General features: G+C 42.2%; 1 protein-coding gene across 3 annotated transcripts in view; it reads left to right on the top strand.

Moving 5' to 3' along the window:
* ATP10B (ATPase phospholipid transporting 10B (putative)) overlaps nucleotides 1–25699 on the top strand; it is a 249604-nt gene that overhangs the window by 182088 nt on the left and 41817 nt on the right. For all 3 annotated transcript variants that reach the window (XM_041750568.1, XM_041750569.1, XM_041750570.1), the window contains 7 exons: nucleotides 1487–1572; nucleotides 4526–4632; nucleotides 8050–8181; nucleotides 11971–12098; nucleotides 13876–14128; nucleotides 15469–15707; nucleotides 25081–25272. In XM_041750568.1, the coding sequence (XP_041606502.1) occupies nucleotides 1487–1572; nucleotides 4526–4632; nucleotides 8050–8181; nucleotides 11971–12098; nucleotides 13876–14128; nucleotides 15469–15707; nucleotides 25081–25272 (1137 nt within the window). The remainder of the gene's footprint in view (nucleotides 1–1486; nucleotides 1573–4525; nucleotides 4633–8049; nucleotides 8182–11970; nucleotides 12099–13875; nucleotides 14129–15468; nucleotides 15708–25080; nucleotides 25273–25699) is intronic.

Here is a 25699-nt window from a genome sequence, read left to right as displayed (position 1 = left end):
CAATGGACAGTATATTTATACGAAGCCAGAAAATGCTATCATTTCTTCTAATCAATTTGCCCCTTTGAACAGCTGTACCTTGAAGCTTTCAGCAATAAATTCAGTCCCCACACTAAAAGCTCTACGCAGGAAACTATTTCTCACCCCACCTTTAGCATTCCTTTCTTCTACTACATGGCATGTTACATCTGCTAAAACTCTCCACCTGGATTCCGTCTTCTGGGGCACAAATGAGATGGACAGGGAAGGTGGCATTAGCCCCATTCTACAGACAGGAGACCAAGGCTCAAGATGTAAAAGGAATATTAGCCCATGTGGGTAGAAAGCAAGATCTCCTCTCCTCTAGTGGTGCCCTTCCCCCATTGGCTGTAAGATTTTGCATAACTAGATATCTAATGCAAGAGAAATCATGGAGAAAAAAGGCAAGCATGCATCTGAAGTACTTTGCTACAGGAATGTTCGCTGGGGGGTAGTATGCGTTGAAAGTAAAGCACAGAGGGCCTCCAGTCAGACTTGGATTCAAATCCCACTCCTGGGACAGCTATTGGCAGCCTGCCTACCCTTCTGAGCCATGGTTTTTCCATCCCTAAAGAGGACATAATTAGTATTCCTACTTTATAGAATAATTGTAAGCTTAAAAATAAATAATATATGTGAAGTTCTCATCACAGCATCTGGCAGAAACAAGAGTACAGTAAATGCTGTTTATTGTGTTTTATTAGCTACAATTTCCACAGCATGTTCATAGTAGAAAAACAAATTGAGACCATATAAATGTGCCATAGTGAGATGGTGAAATAAGTATTGTGGCCTTCATACAATAGGTTTCTATATAGGTGTTAATAAAACTATATAAAAAATTAAAGATGTAAAAATTTCCAACATGTGTGAACACCATCTCATTTTTTGAAATTCATAAATCTGTGTGTGCCCATACATAACATGTATGTGTTTGTATATTTTTAAAATTATATGTATGTATTAAACCCTAGAAGTATTATATACACAATATTAATTCTGATTACCTCTAGGTGTGTAATTTATAATCTTTTCTATTATGTCTGTGCTGCCCAATGTGGTAGCCACTTGCCACATGTAGCTATTTAATTAAAATTGAATATAATTTTCAAATTAATTTCTCGGTCATACCTTCACATTTCAATAGCCACATGTAATTAGTCGCTCCCATATCCAACAGTGCTGACTTAGAACACTTCTATGATCACCGTAAGTTCTATTGAATAGCGCTGGTCTGGAAACTCAAATCCAGACCTGCAAAGAACTGTGGGCTGAGCAGGACCCTCCCTCTCCCATGCCTCCAACTTTCCAGCATTTTCAGTGTATCTGCTTTGTCCTTCTTAATGAGGATTTCACTTTTCTTCTAACATTTTACAGCTATCACAGCATGACAAAGTGGGGATTGTCTTGATCCTATTGAAACTAGATCCTCTGACTTAATCACCTCCTGGTGTTCTCTCCCTCACAGGACGTACAGTTTGAACCTGAACATTTCTGCAACACCATTGTGTGTGAGAAACCAAACAACCACCTCAACAAATTTAAGGGTTATATGTAAGTACCTAATCCACCTGTGCTGTTGGTAACTATTTCCCCTGCAGCCAGAACACATCTTTCTTTGACGGCCAAAGAGATAAGCATCTGGGTCCTGAGGACTTGTCTTTCTTTTTCCCGTAAAGAAATGTTAAAGAAAAAAAAAAAAAAAGAAAAGAAATGTTAAAGAAACCGAACTACCTTGGGAAACTTTTCCTTTTTTTCTTTTTCTTTCTTTCTTTTTCCTTTTTTAATTTTTTTTTCCAGAGTGGCAGTTAATTATCTTGCAGGGTTAAACTTACTAATTTTTTTTAAGATTGTATTTATTTATTCATGAGAGAGAAAGAGAGAGAGAGAGAGAGAGAGAAAGGCAGAGAAACAGGCAAGAGGGAGAAGCAGACTCCATGCAGGGAGCTGGATGTGGGACTAGATCCCAGGAGCTCAGGATCATGCCCTGGGCTGAAGGCAGGCACTAAACCACTGAGCCACCCAGGGATCCCCAAATTTGCTAATTTTTTTTTAAACCTCTGGTGAAATAACGTCAAAATCAAGACCACACTCTGATTTGGGAAAGGCAAGATTTCATTTAGGTCAGTTTTCTAAAAGAGCTTGTGTTGTACTACAGGTAAGAATGGGGACTTTTGAGTTTGACAGACTCCAGTTTGAAATCAGGTTTTATCACTTACAAGCTGTGTGACTTCGAGTAAATTCATTAGCCTCTCTAGGCCTTGGTTTCCATATCTGTAAAATAAAGATTGTTAAGTCTACATGATAGGACTTCACTTCTGTTTTCTAAGAAGTGAGTCATTTATCACAGAGCCCATAGCACAGCAACCTGCACAGAGTAAACCGTCGATGGTGGCTGTGCTCTTGTAATTATTGTTATTCTTATGCCTCAACTTTAGTTTGGCCTGAGAACTTGACCGTAATTCTGTTCCCACATCAGACTACTGGTCTTAATGCACAGACAGACCAAAAAAGAGCAATGGTAACAATGAGAATACAAGCCCTTATACAGTGTTTTCATAGTTTCTAGAGCACTTACATGGAACGTCATCTCTTTTTCTCTGTACAACCACCCAGGGAAGTGGCTATTATGATCCCCACTTTCCAGATAGGGATAATCTAAGACTTTCCACATACACCCAAAGGTGTACAATAGTTACCAGATAATACCAGGATTTGAACCCAGGTCTTTCCGCTCAAGCCCCAGTATGTTTTCCACTGTCATGCAGAACAGAGATCGGCTCGGTAAGGTGATTTCTTTGACCAACCAGGCTTAAGTAGTCTTCTTGGAAGGCAGATATCTGTGCTTTCTCTTCACCTACATTTTCTCAGGCCTGATAGGATGTCATGAGGAACACTACGAGAGGGGAAAGGATAAGAACGATATAAGATAAATAGCGGCTTTTAAACACAGATTATTTTAAAATGCGCAGATTGCACAGATGGAGACAGGCAGAGAAGGGCCTGAGCTCCTGGCAAAGAGGAGGATCCACGGCAGGCATCTGTTCAGGTAGAGTTTGCCACCTGCCCCCGCAAAGAGGCCATCCCTATGTCTGAGGTTTGTGGATTTGGTTCATCCCGAGTTAGCTGTCAGACATTTTCGTGTTAGAGTCAAAAGAATTGCAAATGGAAAGGACTCTGTGATTCAGTGCAAGTGATGGGGCTCCTACTTTGGGAACCCTAGTGTTGTGAAAACCGCAGGTGAGGTGCTGTCTGTGGCCTGGGCCCCTGAGTCCTAGGATGTCCCATAAGTTAGGTGTGCAGCCTTGGAAAAAGTCTCTCACCTTCTCTGGGCTTCATCTTTTTCTCCAGGAAGGGATAATCACCCTTCTAACTTCCCAGAAGTCTGAACAATCAAATAAAATGACATAAGTAAACTTAGTTTATAACCACAGTAAGGAATAATTGATATTAAAAGGTACATCGAGCAGCAGTATAGCACTCTGGAGCCAGACTTTGGACTCCAATCCCCATTCTGCCATTTACTAGCTCTACGAACTTCCCTCAGTTTCCCTATCTCTGAAGTGACTATGATAACATAACCTATCTTACAGGGTTGTCATGATGATTACCTGAGTTAGTAAGTGAAACACAATTATAACCAGACCTAGACAAATGAGGTATTGAAGAACTAAAAAGAAAAAGGACCTAAGGGTTCAGATGCTTATTCTTTTTGTTCTCCCTAATGCTTCAAGGAAGTTATATTTAAATGTCCCGAATATCCCAAAGGAAGGCATCAGGATCCAATAAGGGCCAGACTCCAGGTGTGTGTTGGCCTCCGAGGTTTCTGGTGTGAGGTGGGAAACTGCAATGCCCCTGAGGCTAGAGCAAGAAAAAAAAACTGTTTTAAGGAGCTGCTTCCCACACACAGCACAAAGGACTACCATCCCCCTCCTGTGGGGTCTGTTCATTTCATGAGAGACTGAGCAAGAGGAGGGTGGTAGAGGAGAGAGGCAAGTGGGAGATGTAGCTCCAAACAAGAGGAGTCTCGCCAGTTCACAGTGTGACGGGGGGTGGGGGGGTGGCACTGGTGGCTTCGGCGGACTTGCACATTCAGCCTCTGTGGTCTGGTCCCAGCAGTGAGGTGAGAGCGTGGGAATACTGCCTGAGGGAATACAGTGCAGTCTTTGTAGGGACAGAAGCCAGGTCCCCCACACTACACCATTCTGAGTGAGAAAACTGAAGCCAACGCTTTTTCAACAGAGCTCTGAATTCGAAGTGGGTAAATGATGACTTCCATAGGGATAGATAATTCTCTTTTAATGGTCCAGTCCCTTCCAGGCCTCCAAGGAGAATGAAGGTTGTATTTGAACCTAGGGATTAGATGCCAAGTTAATAATACCCATAGCTCTTCTGAAACAGAGGGAGGAGAGGGATTGTGTTCACTCACCACTACTAATTCTGTGATGCTAACCAGTGATAGCCTAAAGAGGCCACCAAACCATTCCCGATATTTTTTCGTCCCCAGGGAGCATCCTGACCAGACAAGGACCGGCTTTGGCAGTGAGAGTCTTCTACTTCGAGGCTGCACCATCAGAAACACTGAAGTGGCCATTGGCATCGTCATCTATGCAGGTCACTGACTTAGGCTGTGCCTTCCCTACAACCTCCGTCCTTTATCCCCCCTAAATCCACTTTCAGTCAGTGGGAATCCACAACAGTTCTGAGGGGTACAAGAAACTTCCCATTTCTCAGCTAAGCAAAATGAGGCTAGAATCACAGCAGCTTACTTGGTTCACAAGACATGTACTTAAATTCCAAGCTAACATCACTCATCTGAACAGAAAGAAGGACTCATGCTCATTCACCTCTAATGGTTTTGTGACAGTAACTAAAGGCAGAATGAGCCTGAGGAGTAATCTCACCAAGTTTAACAGCTCCACCTTTTTGTGAAAACTGTGCCTCATTTCTTCACCTATGCAAATGGAAAGAACATTTTGCTCAGCCTCATAGTGTACTCATGAGGATCAAATGACCCAACACATGAAACAAATTATGTCTAACACAGAGAGTGTTCAGTGGGTTTTAGTTGTGGCTTCTGTAGTTATGTGTTTATTCATTTTGAGGTACTCTAGATCTCCTTTCCACTTTGCTTTTGCTTTCTAATGGAAAAAAAAAAAGATAACAGCACTTCTCACAATGAATCTGAAGTCTTAGAGGGCCGTCTTGAGACTGCTGTATATCCAGTACTTAGCACCTAGCACTCGGAGGTTGCTCAATAAATTTCTGTCGTTACAACAACTGCAAACTCCTTCCTCTGTAGAGAAAGCAGTCTCCCTGGAGTGTCTACCTTTACTGGAAGACCCTAGATTATCTTTTCCTGGGCCTTTCACTCATTTGGACATTTTGAAATATTTTGTTATTTTCTTTGATTTGTTTCTAAATTCACAGAACCCCACTTTTAATGGATATGGAAGAGCATTTAAACATCAATCTACCCAAAGTTTCACTTTTTGGAACTGTCAAAGAAAAAAAAAAGTTAAAAAAAAAATAATGTCCCAGTCTAGCTAGCTTTCCCTACCTTGGTGGAGGGGGATTGTGTTTGTCAGTTACTCTTTTCAAGGGTCTTTGGCAACGGAGTTCAACGCATTCTGGTAGACCTACTAATGATAAACTCTGAAGCAATCCCCACCCCACCAAAAAAAATCCCACATCGGCCTGGAGTTTTCTTCTCTTCCTGATTAGAAGCAAAATTCTGAGTGAGTGATGAGCATAGTAAATGAGGGGGCAGGTTTGGGAGAGAGTGAATCATGACCCTGAGGAGTTAGGCTGTCTGGGAGTGAAATCTACTGGTGGCTGCATGTTCCTGAGCATGTTGGTTAAACTTTCAACACAAGAGGACTAATAATTCTCACCTTGTAGGGCTATAAGGTTCAAATGAGATTATGAAAGGGGCTTAACACGGTACCTGCACATATTAGGCTCTCAAAAAGTGTGAGCAAAAATGGTGCTAATTGTTTTAGTATAATTATCTAGAGCAAGGGGTTCTCAACTTTGGCACTATTGACATTTTGTTCTAGATTGTTCTTTGTGGTCAGGGGCTGTCCTGTAGAATGTTTAGCAGCATCCCTGGCCTCAGGATGCCATTAAGATGTAACAACTCAAAATTTCTCAAGACATTGCCAGATGTCACCTGGGGAGTGAAATCACCGCTGGAGGAGAACAAATGGTCTAGAGTCATATACTCTTCTCTGATAATATGGATGGACAAAACAGAAGCACCTCAGGGCAAGGACCCAAAGAGGCCAAAATGAGCCTTCCAAATAAGAGATCCAGAAGGAAGAGTCCATCACAGCAAACATTGATTGAGCCCCTATTGTGTATAAGGAGGAAATTTAGATACTTTGTGCATATTAAATCACTCTTCCTCCCCAAACGCACACACAACTATTGTCTCTCATTCTTCATATGAGGAATTAAGGTACAAAGGGATTAATTCATCCAAGGTCATTTGTCTCCTGAGATTAATTCCTTGTAACCCAATGTCAGCTCTCTACAGAGCCAAGCTCTGGCTGACTGTAGAGACCACATTCCAACCATTATACTATACTGCCTTCCCTGTCAGCCTGTTTACCTAAAAAAAAAAAAAAAAAAAAAAAGAGGGATCTCAGAAGGTAAGGAGCAGGTGGGTAAAGAGAGAGGTCTGAGGACCCCTGACGTGAGGTAAGCCTAAGGCAGGTGGGAAGGCCATGGTGCCATCAGTGCAGTCAGCCTGTGCTCATTGCTGTGGAAATCTTCCTCACAACTACAGCAACTTGAGTCTGATTAATAAGCCCCGAGTTTACTCACTCCTACTGTTTTGTTGCCACTTTAAAACCACAAGGCAACCAACTAAAGAGCATTAAAGCCATTCACTGCTGGTGCTGATATATTGGTTTTCTTTCATTTTACACAGCAAATATGTGGTGCTTCTTAATTTTCTGAGTAATACAGCATGGTGGTTAGGTTTAGCAGCCCCAAAGGTGAGCTCTATCTAAAGACAAAGTCTCAGCTTGGCTCTCAGCTCTTAGTTTTATGGCCTGGAAACCATGAATTGGTAGAAGGAGAAAGAGCAGGAATCAGAATCCTGGGTTCTCAGTATGACTCTGATGTTATGGCTCTTTCCCCTTAGGCAGAGCCTTCTACTCTTTGGTTCCCACTCTCCAACTGGAACAAGGGTAACTGGATGAGATTGGTAGTTTTCAAATTATTGTTGTTCTCTCTTTGAACAAAAGTTTATGCAGAACTCCAAGATAGGTGATGAGTGACTCAAAGTGATGCTGGGGTGGAGGCCTTTGGCCCCTTCCACTTATATACAAATGACACCAACACCTTAGACAAAGAAACTAGAATGAAAACTACTGGCCTCAAGCACTGTCCTGCCACAGGGCGTTGACATATACTCTTCCCCCAAAACCAAGTTCTCTCAACTCATCTCTCTCCCTTCAGATCTCCCTTATATGTTACCTCCTCTGAAAAGCCTTCCCTGACCATGTTCTCTAATACCATCTCTTACTTATCAGCCCATTATTTCATGGGGCTTCTTACCAACTATAATTATTTATTTGTTTTCTTGAATATTTTCACCAAAATGTGAGTCATCTTTGTATCCTAACATTAGCCCATAACAGTTCCTTTGTGCAAATTAGAAAAATGGTCCTTGCTCCAGACAGCTTACTATCACTTGGCAGAAATTTATCGTGATAAACCTGCAAATCTACAACAACCACAAAATGAAGAGTGTTTGTAGAGTTGTGCAGTGTACAACCTGTGCTTAGTACCTCTGTCTGTGTGCACCACAGTGTCTGGTGTGGAAGGGATGCTCAGTAAACACGTGGTGACAAATTGTGTGAGACCTCTACAGCTGTTCTCAGCAATCTCCCTGACGCAGGAAAGATTTAGGTTAGAAGAAGCCTCTTTTCTATTGTAAGCTAATGTGAGAGCTAAGGATATGATCCAGGCCAGAGGAAGAAAACATAACCTAAGGACTTATTACCTCATTTTCTCCCAAAGGCCATGAGACAAAAGCCATGCTGAACAACAGTGGCCCACGGTACAAACGCAGCAAGATTGAGCGGCGCATGAACACAGACATCTTCTTCTGCATTGGGCTCCTCTTCCTTATGTGCCTAATTGGAGCTGTAGGTATGGAATGTTCTGGAAAGAACAAGACCACAGTAATCTTCTGTTTCTTTAGGGAAGTTGTTTCAGCTTTCTGAGTCTTGATTTCTTCATCTATAAAATAGAGTTAATAAAAAATAAATCCCACCCTATATTTTATTTTATTTTATTTTTTTAATATTTTATTTATTTATTCATGAGAATACACAGAGAGGAGAGAGAGAGAGAGAGAGAGGCAGAGACACAGGCAGAGGGAGAAGCAGGCTCCATGCACTGGGAGCCCTACGTGGGATTCGATCCCGGGTCTCCAGGATCACACCCTGGGCTGAAGGCAGTGCTAAACCGCTGAGCCACCGGGGCTGCCCCCCACCTTATATTTTAATAGGATATCAATCAAATAAAAATGTTTGTGGGGGCACCTGACTGGTTCAGTTGATAGAGCATGCAACTCTTGAGCTCAGGATCCTGAGTTCTAGCCCCACATTGAGGATGGAGATTACTTTAAGAAAAATGCTTATGAAAACCTGCTGAAAGTACTTAGTGCTCTAAATATTGGGATCATCTATCATTTATTTCTCCAAGAAATACTTACTGAACCCAAGCATTCTCTTAACATAAGAAAATAAAAGATGAATCAGTCTGAGGACTGGTCCTTAAAGAGCTCATAGTTTAGAAGGAAGGAGTCCAACACATGAACAGAATTGGTATAATCTATCCTACACAGGGAGGGCTGCATGTAAGAATGTCTTAGTTTTCTATTTTTGCCATAAAAAGATAACAAAAATTTAGCAGTTTAAAATAATACTCATTTATTCTGTTACATCACTGGAGGTCAGAAGTCCAAAATTAATTTCATTGGCTTACGTCAGGTTGTCAGTAGGCCTCACTCCTTTTGGAGGCTTTGAGGGAAGACTCTGTCCCTTGTCTTTTTCAGCTTCCAGTAACACCTTCCCATTTCTTCAAAGTCAATTGCTCCAATCTCTGCTCACACTTCCTTCTCCTTTTTCTGTAGTAGTATCTTCCTCTGCCTCTCTTTTATAAGGGCAGTTATAACTATATCATTGGTCCCACCTGGATAATCAAGGATACTCTTCCCCACCTCAAGACCCTTAACTTAAATCTCATCTACAAAGCTCTTTTGCCATATAAGATAGCATATTGATGGAGTCAGGGAACTAGGATGCGGACATCAGAGGAGGCCATTATTCACCCTACGTTTGGTAATATGAGAATATCAGAGGAGGAAGTCTTTTTTGAAGAGGTAGATGGAGCTGATTCCTGAATGCAGTAGGCATTCACTACAGGAGGTAGGCAGCAGAGGCAGGATAGGAAGGGAGCTGTGAAAAGAGATAGGTCACTCTTAGCCCCAGGAACAGCACAAGCAAAGCACAGAGGTAGGAAAGAGAATCATTTTATGCAAAGGAGCATTTGGCTTTTTGGTGTGACAAGAGCAAAGCCAAGCATGGAGACCTGATCAAAACTAGTCTGTGACCAAGTTCTATAACTGCTAAGTGTGGAAAGCTGCAGGAGGTATAGACTCGAATAATCTGAGCCATTTCAGTTAATTCTCAGAGTGTAGGCAAAGAGGGATACTTGCTCTTGCCCATTTTCTCCAAGGATGGTCCTCAGTACCCCAAAGGAGACCCTAAAAAGAACCAGGGACAATCAGAAGGAAAAACTCATGTGTTGAGTCCAGAACCCCCTGCTGACCCCTAACAAGTGGGCAACAATGGTGTTTGCTCTTTCTTGGTCAGAAATTGTGCCTATCACTGTTCTTGGAAAATTGTGTCTGAAAGGATAAGACCTCCTAGGGCCCAGGGAGGTTTTGTGTGCCACCACAGAGGGGATGATGTGATTTAGTCTTGTGAGTAGCCTGGGGTTTTTAACTATGCTTCCCAGACATGTCTAATGGCACTCCAGGTGAGGGTGGCTCACAGTTGGAATGAGAACACCCAGAGGGCCAAGGAAGCAGGGAAACAACACCATCCATGTGTGGCCACCTCCATGCCCTCAGAGACACTGCAAGAGCTGTTGCCTCTGCTTCAGAACAGGTTTTTCAGGGAATATCAGAGCTGGAAAGGACATTTCAGATCATCTCACTGTGTCTCCAGAGAAAGGAAGTTAATGATTAAAAGGTCACACAGTGAGATAAGGTACAGGCATACAAAAATCTGCTTGGCAGATTGCCCAAAATAATAAATTGAGAAAGTAACAGGGAGAGGCAGAGTTGTATGCTGAGAATCACAACTCAGACACAGCGACAGGCCTGTGGTGCTACCTAATTAAAGCACAGCCTCTGCTATGAAAGCTTTCAAATGAGTGCCATTTAAGAGTTCTCTATCACATGCTTACTTGGACTGTGTAAAGATGATGCTGCTTTTTTCTTTCCCCCAGAATGCCCTCCCAAGCCTTTCCGATCACCTGATACCCTCCTGGTCTCCAGGACCCCTCAAGGGCTCCTTCTCCATGCCATGCAGCCTTCCCTGGCTCCCTTTAAGGCCAGTGGTCCTTACTCTGAATCATGTATTTGTCCCTTAGTTATTTGCTCTATAATATTACCTCCAAATTACTTCATGTCCGTAAGTCTCCTTTCTTTTGCCATATATGATGGCACTGGACCCAACCTCCTGGGCAAAGAAGCATCTTGGGGATAGGACAGCATCTGCTATGCTTTTTATTCCCTATAGTTCCTACCCTGGGGCTGAGAGCATTATACACATTCAGTTATTCTATTTTCACAGTAACCCTACAGAGGAGGTATTATTACTGTCAGATGAGAACATTGAGATTCAGGAAGTTCTGTTGCACTTACTCTTATTAATCCTCATGTGATGGATGTTGTTATCCCCATCTGTGGACAAGGAAATGGGGTTCAGTCTGCATTTGGAGATGTTACCATGAGCTAGTTCTCTTAGCATTCTACACTCTGCATGGTACCTCTTACACTGTGTGGGATTTGTCCCTTTACATCTGGTGTCTGACTTAATGGGGCCCTCCTCAAATATAAGAACTGAGACCGATTCCTTCCTCTTCCAACATTAATAAATGGCAACAGGAAGGATTGGGTGAACAGAGATATTGGTGGATAGATGTGTGGATGGATGAACTGTGGATGGATGGATGAATGAATGGATGGATGGATGGATGGATAAATGAATTGTGAAAGGGTGGATGGGTAATGGATGGATGGGTATGTGCATGGAGGAAGAAGAGGGACTAGCTTACAAGTCTATCAAGATCCCCAGCCCTGCATTTTTCACCACACAACTGAAAAAGAACTTGCATCCCCTTTTCTCTTTCCAATGCCTGTATAACAGGACTTCATCAAAATATAAGTAATCGGGCAGTCCAGGTGGCTCAGCGGTTTAGCACCACCTTCAGCCCAGGGCGTGATCCTGAAATCCCGGGATCTAGTCCCATGTCAGGCTCCTTGCATGGAGTCTGCTTCTCCCTCTGCCTGTGTCTCTGCCTCTCTTTCTCTGTGTGTCTCTCGTGAGTAAATAAATAAAATCATATATATTATATATTATTATTATATATTATATATTATATTATACTATATATTATATAATATATATATGCTAATCTCCTCTGGGTAAGACAGACTTTAATGCCTATCAAGTGATTGAAATGTAGGGTATGTAAAGGACCCCTTTAGACAAATATACACACATACACACAGAGACTATATAGAACAAGTTTGGGCTCCTCTAAAGCTCACTCACTTTCAGGAATAAACTAAGGGCTGATATAATAGACCAATATAGAATCAAGTGAGGATTCTGGTTCATCTCTGGTTTTGCCCCCTCTCAGGTCACCGTCTCTGGAATGGGACCTTTGAAGAACACCCTCCCTTTGATGTGCCAGATGCCAACGGCAGCTTCCTTCCCCTTGCCCTTGGGGGCTTCTACATGTTCCTTACGATGATCATCCTGCTCCAGGTAGGAAGCCTTCCTTAGTTAGGGGCTCAAGAAGACCTGTGGCCAATACCTACACAACTTTGTGAAATAAAGAAAAAACAGTGCTGGCCCCAAGAAAGAACTAACTGAACTAAGATGAGAAAATTGGCATTGCTTTCTTGTGATCCTTTGAAAGTACTCACATTTGGGGCAATATCAGTACCAGCCCTACCTTGTAGAAAGAACATTGCCCCCCAGATAAGAGTGGAGGAAAACATTATTCAGGCTTTTAAGAGTAAGATTACAGTAGTGATCCAAGTTTACCTGTCCCTTTGCCAGATATAATAGAACAGGTAAAATCCTAATGACCTGGGAACAAAAAGAAGATAAAATAGCTCAGAGAGCTGTTAAGCCCTAAGGATTGGGAGAAAGAAACCACAGGTTAGTGTTTTAACATCTGCTAGAGGGAGAGTGGGAAAAAGACAACTGGCCCTGTGGAGGAGAAAACACAAAAGCATAGAACAAACTTACAAGGAAGGGGCAGTAAGGAATAAAAAGATGAATAAATTCTTCAGGCTCTATAAGAAGTTATAGTCAATGAAAAGATGAGGAAAGTTTTGATGAAGCCCCATTTACATCAATTTATTATAGTATTTGAGGGTGTTTTGTTGTCCTCTTTTCTGGTGAACTTTTTTCAGTCATTAGTTCATTCATTCATTTAGCAAAGCAATCCTTTTTATTTTTATCTTTTTAAGATTTTATTTACTTATTCATGAGAGACACACAGAGAGAGGCAGAGACACAGGCGGAAGGAGAAGCAGGCTCCCTGTGGGGAGCCTAATTCAGGACTCAATCCCAGGACCCCGGGATCATGCCCTGAGCCAAAGGCAGCTGCTCAACCACTGAGCCACCCAAGTATCCCCAGATACTTTTCAAATTTGAGATGGACCATACTCTTCCTCTGCACAGAACCCTCCAGTGGTTTCACATCTGCTCAAAGAGAAATGCACAGCCCTTATGGCAGCGAATGTGGCCCTGTGAGGCCCTTGACTTTCCCACTGGCCTCATCTCCTAGTAATGTCCTGCTCATTCATATAAGACCTGCTTACTCTTTCCCCTCAAATGCCCAGCCTGCTCCTTCCTACTGCTGTCTTTGCCCAGAATGCTCCTCTTCCCACAGAGAATTTCCTGGTTCACACCCTCATTTCTTCAGATCTCTGCTCAAAGGTCATAGTTCATAAAAGAGTCCCTCCCAGACCCCACCTTCTACCCTCCCGACTTCTTTTTTTACTGCCTGATATATATTTCTTTATTTGTTTACTGGAATATGAGGTCGTCAAAGCCAGGGATTTTGTTCTGCTTGCTGCCATCTCCAGGACCTAGCACAGGATCTGACACACAGCAAGCACTTGGAATATATTACGTATGGAATCAGGGACAGTAATCAACAATGGGTCTCAATACATATAAAAGTGAGCAACAGCCCTTGGTGGCATAGAGATCTGAGGGGCATCAGGAAACTCTGGACAGAGGCACTAGAGCTCCTTACCCCCTAACCACTCAGTCATTAAATAACCAATGATGAGTTGAGTGCCTACTCCATACGAGACCTCCCTGAGTAAAGAAGGCACCTATTTTTCAAATTCCCCTAAGAATTCCAAGTGAAGCATGAAATTATTGACCTTTAGTTTCTCAGAGAAAGTCCATCATGTGAGCTGACTTCAGCTTTCCATTAAATACCTTTGCTACCCACTAGTGAGAGTTCTGAGACAGGGAACTGGTCTGGTCTCTGACTCTTTGGGACTCAATCTCCCTACAGGTGCTGATCCCAGTCTCCCTGTATGTGTCCATTGAGCTGGTAAAGCTCGGGCAAGTCTTCTTCCTGCACAATGACCTTGACCTGTACGATGAAAAGACCGATTTATCCATTCAGTGTCGAGCCCTCAACATCACTGAGGACTTGGGCCAGATCCAGTATGTCTTCTCTGACAAGACGGGGACACTGACTGAGAACAAGATGGTCTTCCGGCGTTGCACTATCATGGGCAGCGAGTATTCTCACCAAGAAAATGGTATGAGGGTTCCCAGGGGCCCTCACCACTCTTTCTAAATGAATTACCCTGCTCTCCTAAAAGAATGGTAATAAAAGACATTTTCCTGGTTCCCCACAGAGGTTTCCTGGCTCTGTGGCAGGTTGCTTCCTATATCTCTGTGGGCTTCCTTGTCCTAGATCAGTTCTGTCCTTATTACCTGTAAACTTTCCTTTGTTCACAAAGACTATCAGCGATCTCCTGTGTGGTAGCCCTCCAGTCGGTCTTTGTTGCCATTTACACAGGATTTTTTTCCACCAGGAATGGACTGGGGACATGTCCAAACTATGAACCAGTTATACAGTGAAGGCTTAAGAATTTTGGGGGTCACTTTACCTGACATGTGAGGACAGGCCTCAGTGTAGATGCATGATCAGATTCAATATACCCAGGAAAAGCCTTCCATGTTAACTGATCTTTTGGATTTTTATTGAGGCAGAGCTTTGACTTAAGGAGTATGGTTGAACAATGCCTGGATTGTCATCACACATGGATTGAAGGTAGCCTATAAAGCTGACCTGATTTCCTCAGCAGCCCTCCACCATCACCACCACAAACACATCATACACACTTTCTAACTAAGAGAAGAAACGCTCTCAAGAGAACAGTGTTCATTCTTTTAAGTGGGAGGAATGGAGAAGAAGAAAGGGGGAGACATTAGGGGTAGCTCAATCACATTTGCCATGGTGGTAACCATTTAAATGGGAGCTTCTGATCTCTTCTAAATAATAATGACAACTACCATGACAGGTACTTAGAGTATGCCAATCTATTTGACACATTATTTCATTAAATCTTCAAAACAACCCTATAACTGGGGGGGTGGGGGGGGTTGTTTGGTTTTTTGTGTGTGTGTTTGTTTTTTAATTGTTTTAATTTTATTTATTTGAGAGAGAAAACACGAGCGGAGTTAGGGGCAGAAGGAGAGGCAGAGGGAGAAGCAGACTCCCCACTGAGCAGGGAGCCAACACAGGATTCAATCTCAGGACCCTGGGATCATGAACTGAACCAAAGGCAGATGTTTAATAGATTGAGCCACCCAGGTGCCCCTTAGGTATTTTTCTCTTTTTCCTCCTAATGGAGAAAATCAGGACATGAGTTTAGTCAAAGCTCAGTCACAGAGCTAGGAAGTATTAGAGCTGGATTTGAATCTGTGCAATCTGATGCACCCCACTTTCTCCAGTCAAGGTAGCCCCATTGCCCATGCTCCAGAGAAGCAGAGTGCTCTCACTCTGTGCTCTTTCCTCTACCCTAAGGGATCCCCCCAGACCATGGCTTGGCCAAGGTATGACTGGTGAAATAATAGGACCCCTTTCTTGCAGCCAAACGACTGGAGACCCCAAAGGAGTTGGACTCAGACAGTGAAGAGTGGACCCAATACCAGTGCCTGTCGTTCCCAGCCCAACGGGCTCAGGGCCCAGCAACACTGAGGGGCCAAGGATGGGCTCAGCCTCTGAGGAGGTGCCATAGTGCCCAGGTACCCATCCAGGGCCACTCACGACAGAGGTCTATAGGGCGCTGTGAAAGTTCACAGCCTCCTGTGGCCTTCAGCAGCCCCATTGTAAGTACCTTTTACTCTTTAAGTCACAAGTGTCCTCTTTTAGGGATAGACAGGAGGGGGATCTGGGATATGAAAGAGAAAAGACTGTATAAACCCTGAAGAGCTCTCAAAATGGCAGCCCTTGGTCTTATTTGCAATCTGCATATGTGTTTTGTTGGGCACATACAATTCCTGTTCATTTTAAATGTTCACGCTTTAAAAATTAGGAGATATCAGATAAACATATACATTTCTGGCTTTTCTTTTTAATAAGGAATTGGAAAATTTCTCCACACTAAGCCAACATCTCCTTGTGGCAACAATTGGCTTGAATGATAGAGTTGATGCTCCTTCGATTGGGCATGTAGTCTTCTGTTCATCACAGACTATCCCCCTTCTCTGTTTAACCCCATCACTGAACTGAGAGCCAGCAGCATGGTTTTCCAAAATACAGTGAAAGGAAAGAGAAATAGTTGTTATGCTGATGTTTCTATAAGGTAGAAAAATAAGATGGGCCTTAAGGCTTGCAGGTTTCAAGAGTAATGGAAGAATATACTTTTTGTGATAATCAAAAAGAGTCTTAAATAGTTATAAAGCAAACATCTGTGTCAAAATTACCCAGCACACTTCATTCTCTTAAATCAATTGCCTGTCCCCTGTAGGGATTCAACTTGCAGTGTTGGTCTGGAACTTTTTGCATATGGTTTCTTCACATTTGATCCAAGGGTATAGCTATCACTAAATCTTTAGCATGTGAAAAAATTGAGTTTCTTCCCCAAGATTACACAGCATTCCCTGAAGGGAAGGCAAGGCTAGAACTGGAGTTTTCGGACTCCTGTCCCCTTCTACTTTCTCTAGAATCTTCTGCTCTTAGAGAAAAGGCCACAGGGAGCCCTGGCTATATTGAACAAGACCCACATCTTCTAAGAGAGGACTGTAGTGCTATTATCCCATTATTAGAAAATTAGATTTTCAAAACTATCCTCATAATGAATTTCCTTCCAATTTTTATTTTCTCAATTAATATACACATAACTACATATATTTAACATTTTTGCAGTCATTGTACCTACAAATTAAAGGTTCTGGGGTTTTTAAAATCTGAAATAATATCAAAACTATTTTCCATATTGCTACCTAGTTTTCATAACCTGGGACTGTGTTTTCTGACCGTGACAAAAAGGAAATGCTGTGAATCTGTGTTCTGGGTTATTACTTATTTAACTTCAGGTGAGTACAAAGTTGAGTTAACTCTCTTATGTTAGTACCATGCACAGAAATGCAATATTAGCAAGGATGAAACATTAGCCATCTTTTAAGACATATGATGCTCATAAATACACAAGATCGTTATCCATCGATGCCTTTAGGAACAATTTTTTTATTTTTTTCTTTTCTCAGGGTAGATAACAGGACATGCATATTGTTGCATCTATCTCTTCTTCAATTTAATTTTGTTCCCACTGAATGTACTGCTCTTCCCCTAGTTCTTTACCTAAATATTTGAACACTGCATTTAGTGAATTCTCACCAGGCACAGATTCTAAGTCTTGCACTGGATGTATCTTTTAGCACCTTCCAATTCTGGATGTCATGGGCATCCCATGTGCCTGAGAATGTCTCTCCCAAGATACACAGAAAGAAACAGGAAGCTTTCTTTTATAGATTTCAGTTGGGATGCATAGATCTGCTCCCCCTTGTTCAGCCTAACAAATCTTAGTAGCCCAGAAAAACTGCCAGCCAGTGTAACTTTCATTCAGGGCCTATCACTAGGACCTACAACTGTCACCAGCTGTCCTAAAAGTTAAATAGCATGATGTTTATGCTGACCTGCAAGGTCCTTTCCAGCTATAAATTAGGTACATTTGGGGTCAAATGTCCCAGGTTTTCATCTCAGCTCCATCATCGTCTCTGAGACTTTGGTCAACCTAATGAGTTAGAACCTCAATATCTTCATCTTTTAAAAGGCTTATTATTCTATGTCATGAGTTTATTTTGAGGACTTAATTCTTAAAATCACATATTCTAGATAGATAACTAGGAGAAGTCTTAAATGATCTTTCTTAAGGAAAGCTGTATGCCTTCCACAAATGTTCATATCTGATTACATTGAATGGGAAATGAGAGTTTTCATAAAATGCGATGTCAAGCCCTCTCCCCTGAGATTCTGGTATATTTGATCTAGGGTAGGCTTAGACATTCATCTGTTTTATTTTTGATGATTCTACTGAGCAAGCAAGATCAAGAATCTCTCTAAGCCTAGCACTATGCCACTAGGAAATAATCTTCATTTGGCTCAAATGGGCATCTTCTATAGCTTGAGAGGCATTGGCTAAAGGGGGCTCTGATACTAACCTATAAAATATTTGTGGCTGGAGTATCAAATCCTTGAATTAGTTCATAGAGAATATCTATGGCAGCCCCAGGTGGACCTCCTGGCTCCTGGCTCCTGCCCCCACCAACTCTTGCCAAGCTCTCCAAGCTTGCATCCTCTTCCACCTGCCCATCTGGCATCCAGTCAGATTGGATAATAATCTCTTGGCACCACCAATTCTTTACCTTCCCTTTGTAAATCAGTCAGAACTTGCCTCTAAAACATCCACAATGCGGGGATCCCTGGGTGGCTCAGCAGTTTAGCGCCTGCCTTTGGTCCAGGGCATGATCCTGGAGTCCCGGGATCAAGTCCCGGGATCAAGTCCTGCATCGGGCTCCCGGCATGGAGCCTGCTTCTCCCTCCTCCTGTGTCTCTGCCCGCCAATCTCTCTCTCTCTCTCTCTCTCATAAACAAATAAATAAATCTTAAAAAAATAATAAAACCTCCACAATGCCAAATCCTGGCAGAGCAAGCACCCTACCACATTCTAGAGAAGCCAGTTGTCGGTGTCCTTGGAACTTTGCCCTTACCCAAAATAAAATGATCATCAAGGCTAATAGCAACAAAAGCTGGCTTTTTTTTTTTTTTCTTTTACTACAAAGAACAAGGAAGCAATGGTTAATACTGCCTAATTGGCTGCTATAAAATCTGTGGCTTTAGGGTGGGGATAATACACATAGGAGAGTAATGAGTTCTAAGCCAATGTTTAAGAGTACTAGCAGATGGAAAATGAAATGCCTTTTTTTTCCCCTGGTGTGTAAGAAGCCAAGATTTAAGCAGAGAGTCTTTGTTTAGAAGTGCCACTTACAAAAGGTTTTCCAGAACCATCAGACCAAAGAATATCTTCCTAATCATGAAATTTGCATTGGGGCCACTTAGGCTCCTCCAGATGGCACCACCACTTCCTTCTTGTGGGCATGGCCTCTCCCACCTGTCTGAGAGAATGCAATAGAGAAAAGTAAAGGAGGTGTCTTTGGCCTCTGCCTTCTTTTCTTAATCTTGGTCTTCTTTCCTTTCTTTGAAAGAGATGTGTACAACATTCCAGTCTGCTCCGAGCTGGTGGGGACAGCCCACAGATACACACTCCCACTCAAAAGTTAGATAAGAGTCCCGATTTAATTAGCCAAGCATACAAAATCTTTTTGGAAGTAATGTGACTACACAGGGCAGGAACAGACGAAGCCTGTGTCATCTGTGCCTCCCTTAACTTCCAGGGTACCAGAAGATGGCACACAGCTGCAATTACCCTGTTCACAAGGAGTGGAGCTTTGCAAAATCTGGAAAACTCCCTTCTTGTTAGGCCTCTTTGTTTCTTTCCTTGTGACTTACACCCCTTTTCAGGAAAGCTAATCTTAACAATCCACATGCTTCTATTTAAACAAATATTTATTAACATTGGGTTCTCTCAATTCTTTCTTGAATGAAAGGCACCTCAAGGTCACAACCTCAACCTGGGCAAAAACATCACTTTCCTAAACCATAGTTCAGCCTCTAGCTCCCCAGGAACCAGGAAAGCTTGTTTTCATGGTAGTGACATAACCACATAGTTAAGTAAGTCATGGGAAGTCACTAAAGGTCAAATGGTAAAAAGTAAGTCTCTTTCCCTTTTCTGTTCCCCACAACCCCAGTGACAACCATTATTTGCAGTTCCTTGTGTATGTTCCAGAATTGTTTCACCTATATAGGAGCATACAACTATGGTAAACACATAAGCACATCCTTTACTGCAAATAAGAGCATGCCCTGCACATTATTTTGGACTTTTTCTTTTTACCTAGTGAATCTAGGGGACTATTTCATATATGTAGACAGACAGATGTTCAATGGAGAGCTCCCTCATCTTTTTTTTTTTTTTTTAGTGACTGTTAGAATTTGTTGAATGGCTGAGCCATTGTCTGTTTAGACATGTGTATTTTTCTATAGTATTCATTCTTCAAGCATAATTCCTAAATGATATGTAACTTTTTCATTTCAATTGATACTTCCCAAGAGGTTGCATTAGTTTAGACACTCACCAACAACAAATAGAAGGGTCTGATCCTGTTCACTTCTGCCAATTCTGTGTATCTACTCAGTATCTACCTTTCTTTGGAATAGCCTGGTATTTATTGTCAAACATCGAGTAAGCATCCACAACATGGCATATACTGTTCTAAACACTGGGGTGAAAGGTTTAATAGGGCATTGTCCCTGATTTCAGGAGTTACAACCCAATATAGAGAAGAGAAGAATACCAGTGCCTATAGAATGCTCCTCTTGCTGCTGGGTAGATGGATGCAGAGGTGCAGGAGGAGCCCAGAAGAGATCCACCTACATCAGATGAGGCCTCAGAAGGGCTTGCTGGAAGGGTTGGCACTTGAACGGAATTTGAGACAAAATTAAAGGTTAACTAGAACAAAGAGAAGACCATCTAGTAGGGAGACGTGAGGAATGCGAGTGACATGGAGAACAGGTGTTTTGAAGAGCAACTAGAATAGAAGGTGCAGATGGCAGAGAGGTTGAGGAGATAGAGGCTTGGGAAGAACCAAGCCACAAAGATTTTTCTTCCAGGCTAGGCACTGGTGTTCCTGTTTATCTCCCCTGCTGGCTCCCTGGATTCCTATAGCAGCAAACTGTTACACCCAATGAGTGATAGTTGCCAATGTGAACTTGAGTGAGTTATTAAAACTGAGAAGAGAGTAGCAGATTAGAGGTTGACCTACTTTCCCTGGCCTTCAATGTGTGACATACTTCAGCCATGTAGCACACATTGGCCATATAAATTCCTGCTACTCAAATTGGGGTCCTAGGATCAGTGGCATGAGCATACTTGGGAACTTGTAGAAATGCAGATGCTTGGATCACACTTCCAACCCCCTGAATCAGCATCTGGGGTTAAACAAGATGCCCAGTTGATTTGGGTACATGTTAAAGTTTGGAAAATACTAGCATCATGGGTTCAGGTGTTAGCACAAGGAGGCATAACTGGATTCAAGACCCATCTTTCTTACTAATTTTGTGACCTTGGATAAGATACTTAAATTCAGTGAGCCTCATTTACCTTCTAATTAAAATGGGAGAATAATAGTACCTATTTCAGTATTGCCATGATGACTAAATGATGTACATGAACACACTTAGCAAAGTATCTGATTTTGTTGTAAATTATCTAATCTAACAATAATAATAGGATTCTTGAAGGTATAGTATGAGGTCCAAGATCACCTTCATCAAAAAAGGTTTGTATGATATTTAGGTGTTCTGCAATAGAAAGAAATCCATACAATTGAGTGCCTGGCTGCCACAAAGCTCTAATCTTAACAGCCACAAAGCTCTAATCTTAACAACCGGTAATCCACAATTTTATATTTCTTTTCCTTCAGAGAAATAGACTAGCCAAAGAGTCCAGGGGTGGCTGGGGGCACTGGTTTCTCTGAGTCTCCTAAGTGCCAAGTTCCTAAATGTTAATGGGCCAGACAGGAAACCAATGGGCTGTGGACAAAGGGAACCATGAAGAACCTTGCCCTGTGAAAACAGTGTATGGTGACTGGATAAAGCTTCACTAACATCTGCTGCTGACACCTGCAGGCTGGGCCTGCTGCCAGTGACAGAGAGAAATAGGCCCTTCGCAGAGATTTTTTTTTTTTTTTTGTAATACACTGCTGTATGATTGGGTTGAAATATACCGAAGAAGAGTTTTAACAAAGAGATCCCGTGAGTTGTTCATCAGTGGTGGCATAGCATGGTGTCCCAGATAGGAGTCAGTCAACAAAGATTTGAGTGCTTACAGTCTACCAGGCACTGGGGACATATCATGGACTGTCTCTGCCTTCATGGCACTCATAGACTAAAGGGTAAATGAACAAGCAATAAATAACCATTAAATCGTTTTAACTGTGTCACCGTTTGGAAATACGTAATGCATAGCTTAGAGCAAAGCAGTGTGTTGTCAGAAGCTGGGAGTCAGGTGGTGTGAAAGCTGCCCTAGTTCTGACCCTAATTCAATGTGTAGCCTTGAGTGGTTCACTTCCGTCCTCTCTGACATTCAATTTTATCATCAGGAAAATGGGAGATTTGGCTTTGATGACCTCTGAGCTTGTTTGCAACTCTGTGTATCTGTAGTAAGGGTTAAAAGCATCCCATTCATATATACCCCCAGCCCCGAATGAAATTTTTTTCCTGAAAAAAGAAGATTTCCATAATCCCTTTTATAATATCACAGACTATCTGCTGAGCCCTAAGGATTAGATATATAAGCCTATTAGTTGTGCTTGGGATGCCGAACACTAAAGATGCTGGCTGTCAGCAAGTAACCAAGGCTACTTCCTTCTTGTGGGGGATCTTGCCTGGCACAGAGGTTAAGAGCATGGATTCTAGTTGGACTACCTTAAATCAAATAAAGGAGTCTTTTTTTACTTACTGTGTTACTTTTGGAAAAACACTTTATCTCCCTGGGCAGCAGTTTCCTCATCTGATACATGGGTAACCAAGAGGATAATAGTACTCAACAAATAATGTTGCTGTGGAGCTGCAGTGAGATAATGGATGCACCCAGAATGTAAGAAGTACTATATGAATAGCAACTATCATTACTACCTTAAGAAATGAGCTCAGAGCCCTTTGAGTGATGATGGTACACTGATAACAGGAAGTGGGTGAAACCTGGAATCTGGATGGCTAGGGGAGTTTGCCTAAGAGTATTAATAAGGGAACACAGCTACTTTACCATGACCATGGAAAGGAAGACTCCAGGCTTGCAATCAGAGGGTCTGACATCTGATACTGACTCACTGAGTGACATTGGTTAGCTCAGCCCATCTTTCAGGATTTCAATTAAGTTAGAACTGTGCAAAGTCAATGGGGTCATGTAAATGACATTGCTTAGAAAAGTAGAAAGAGCTTTATCAATGTGAACTCCTTCTAGGAAGACTGCATTCAAAGGTAGAAAGGTTGGATAGTGCATGCTCCCTTCCTAGGCTTTCTGAAAATAGTGACACCATATGGTATAGATGGTCCACCACTGCTTATCACAAGGCAATGAGAAGAAATGCAGACTTGATGCAGTTTCACTAGTACTCTTCCTTTTAATAAGTACTTTTTTTTCTGGATTTTGTCTGATGGTATGAACCAGAGGAAGTGTAGTGTTGACTTTTAGAGAGCACTCCAAATAAAGGCTGGAACATTTTGTTCTAGTCCATTTCCCTTCACCTCCCTCTGCTGTTGGAAAGCCCAACTCTCATCCCTGCAGGAATCAGGCACCCCACCTGGGTATCTGGGTTTCCTCTCCTATGCTCTTACTTGTGCCAGCAACCCCAGGGAGAATAGAGTCTGACTTCTGGAGTCATTGCATTTGCTAAGCAGAGAAGACACAGTCTGAGGACTCTTTATCCACAGGGTTTTGTTTCTTTATTATTATTTTTTAAATCTCAACTTGGGTTCTTATTTGTAAAACCTGCTAGCTCATTGACACTCAGTCTTCACCCTGAACAAATTAATTAAGAGTCCTTCAGTCCGTCCTTTTCAACCATTGAAAAACTTTCTTCTAAACTTTAGTTAACCAGTGAACTATGAACACTGATATAAATGGTTTTGTGTGGAAATTTTTTTGCATGATGGCTCTTGTCATATCTGTTAACAGCTGGTGTTTGTTGAGCTTCTGCTTCAAACAAAGCAATAGTTGGGACTGTAGTATGTACAGCTTTGTGGAAAATGCAGTCTCTATCTCAAGGCTCTTACCTTGTCTCTAAAGAGATTCCACATGGATATAAGAAAACTGAATTTAAAATATAGGTCAATATGTGGTGCATTCCAAAGGGATGGTACAAGTGGCAGTTTCTACAAGGATGTGAAAAATTGGAAACACATGAGTCAGATCCCGCCCACAGATTTTTCTTTAAAAAAAAAAAATGAGTTCTCACATCATCACTCTTTATCTTGAAAAATCAATAGATTAGGCAAACTAGGCTAACACCAGAGCACCTCATTAGCAGAGCAGTTGAAACCTTTTAGGTAGGGTAGGACTTGCCAGGTTTCCCAACCCCTGCCACCCCATAGTGTCCTCATCTGTACCTTGGCTCACTTCCCTCATTCACCTTAACTGCCTGACTCCTATGGACATTCTAAATTCAAAATATGCTGTTGTGGCTCAGAAGACTGAGAACTTATCGTGGGCTGGATAAGATCTCATGGACATATGGGACTTCTCATGGCTACTGAAGTCTAGATAGGATTTTGGTAGACAGGAAATCACTTTTCAAACAAGGTATAATCTGAGGTATTAAAAGGGAATATCGAGAAGGCAGCAAACAAACCAGCAGGCTGAGCCGAGGGTCTGCATGGAGAAATGGTGGGAGTAAAGAATGGGAGTGCAGACTGTGGAAGAATTTAGATGCCAGACTGTATTGACTATGCTAAATATGAAGATCTCCTGAAGGTTTTCAAGCTCAAAAGTACTTTGAGAGAAATAATGTTTTAGGAAGATGCATGGCTAATTCATATGAAAGATTAGAAAGAAAAGAGGTGGGAGGCAGCAACATCACTTCAGAGGCTGATGCAGAAATCCAGATTTGAGGGCTAGAGGTCTGCTCCTGGCTGAAAGCATCAGCAATGAAGGGCAAATGGCGGGAAGCCACTGTGAGGGAAAGAGTGCCAGAGTCTATAACATGCAAGTTTGAGGGGAAGGGAGGAATCACATAAGAATGCACTGACTAGGCTTGTGGAAGGGGGAGATGTCCTAGAGGCAGGACTTCAGGGAAGACTGTATCAATCTTCCCCCAGGTATACAAAGAATCTGCTAGAGGGGCCTTCCTCCCCAGTCCCTTCAGGAAAGATTGATTTTTTTAAGATTTTATTTATTTATTCATGAGAGACACAGAGAGGCAGAGACATAGGCAGAGAGAGAAGCAGGCTCCATGTAGGGAGCCCGATGTGGGACTCGAGCCCGGGACTCCAGGATCATGCCCTGGGCCGAAGGTAGACACTTAACCGCTGAGCCACCCAGACATTCCAGGAAAGATTCTCATTGAGGCATTTCTTTCTCAGGAAAAAGATGTGACTCCAGATAAAAATCTACTGCCCAAAGTGCAAGATGCTGCCCTGTGGTTGGAGACATTGTCAGACAGGAAACCTGCCAAGACTTCCCTCTCCACCACCTCCTCCATTGCTGACTTCTTCCTTGCACTAACCATCTGCAACTCTGTCATGGTCTCCACAACCACTGAGCCAAGGCAGAGGGTAAGGATCACTGAGGGTGGGTGGTGGAAGGGATCGAAGGAGATCCAGGGGTAAGAAGTAAAGCCCTGAACAGAGAGACAAGACTCTTGAGCCCTAGTCACAGAAACACCATGTCATCACTGTGAGACCTTGAACAGATTTCTTATTTTTTCTGGGCCTTAGTTTCCTCATTTTTTAAATAAAATGGAAGAAGTCCTATATGAGCTTTCTATATAACTTTCAAATTCTGTATCTGTCTATAGGGTAGGTATTAAGAGTTAATATTTACTGAGTACTTGCTTTGTGCCAGGCTCCCTGCCAAACACATCACCTGCATTATCATTTAATCATCACAACCCAAAAACCCTATGAGGTATGTCCGTAGATTTCACAAATAAAGACACAGTGGTTCAGAGAGTTTCAGCAACTTAAAGAAGGATGTATGATT

Source organism: Vulpes lagopus, chromosome 3 (genome assembly GCF_018345385.1).
Source record: "Vulpes lagopus strain Blue_001 chromosome 3, ASM1834538v1, whole genome shotgun sequence".
NCBI classification, from domain to species: Eukaryota; Metazoa; Chordata; class Mammalia; order Carnivora; family Canidae; genus Vulpes; species Vulpes lagopus.
The sequence above is the reverse complement of the archived record's forward strand: the minus strand, read 5'-3'. Positions and strand labels throughout refer to the sequence as shown.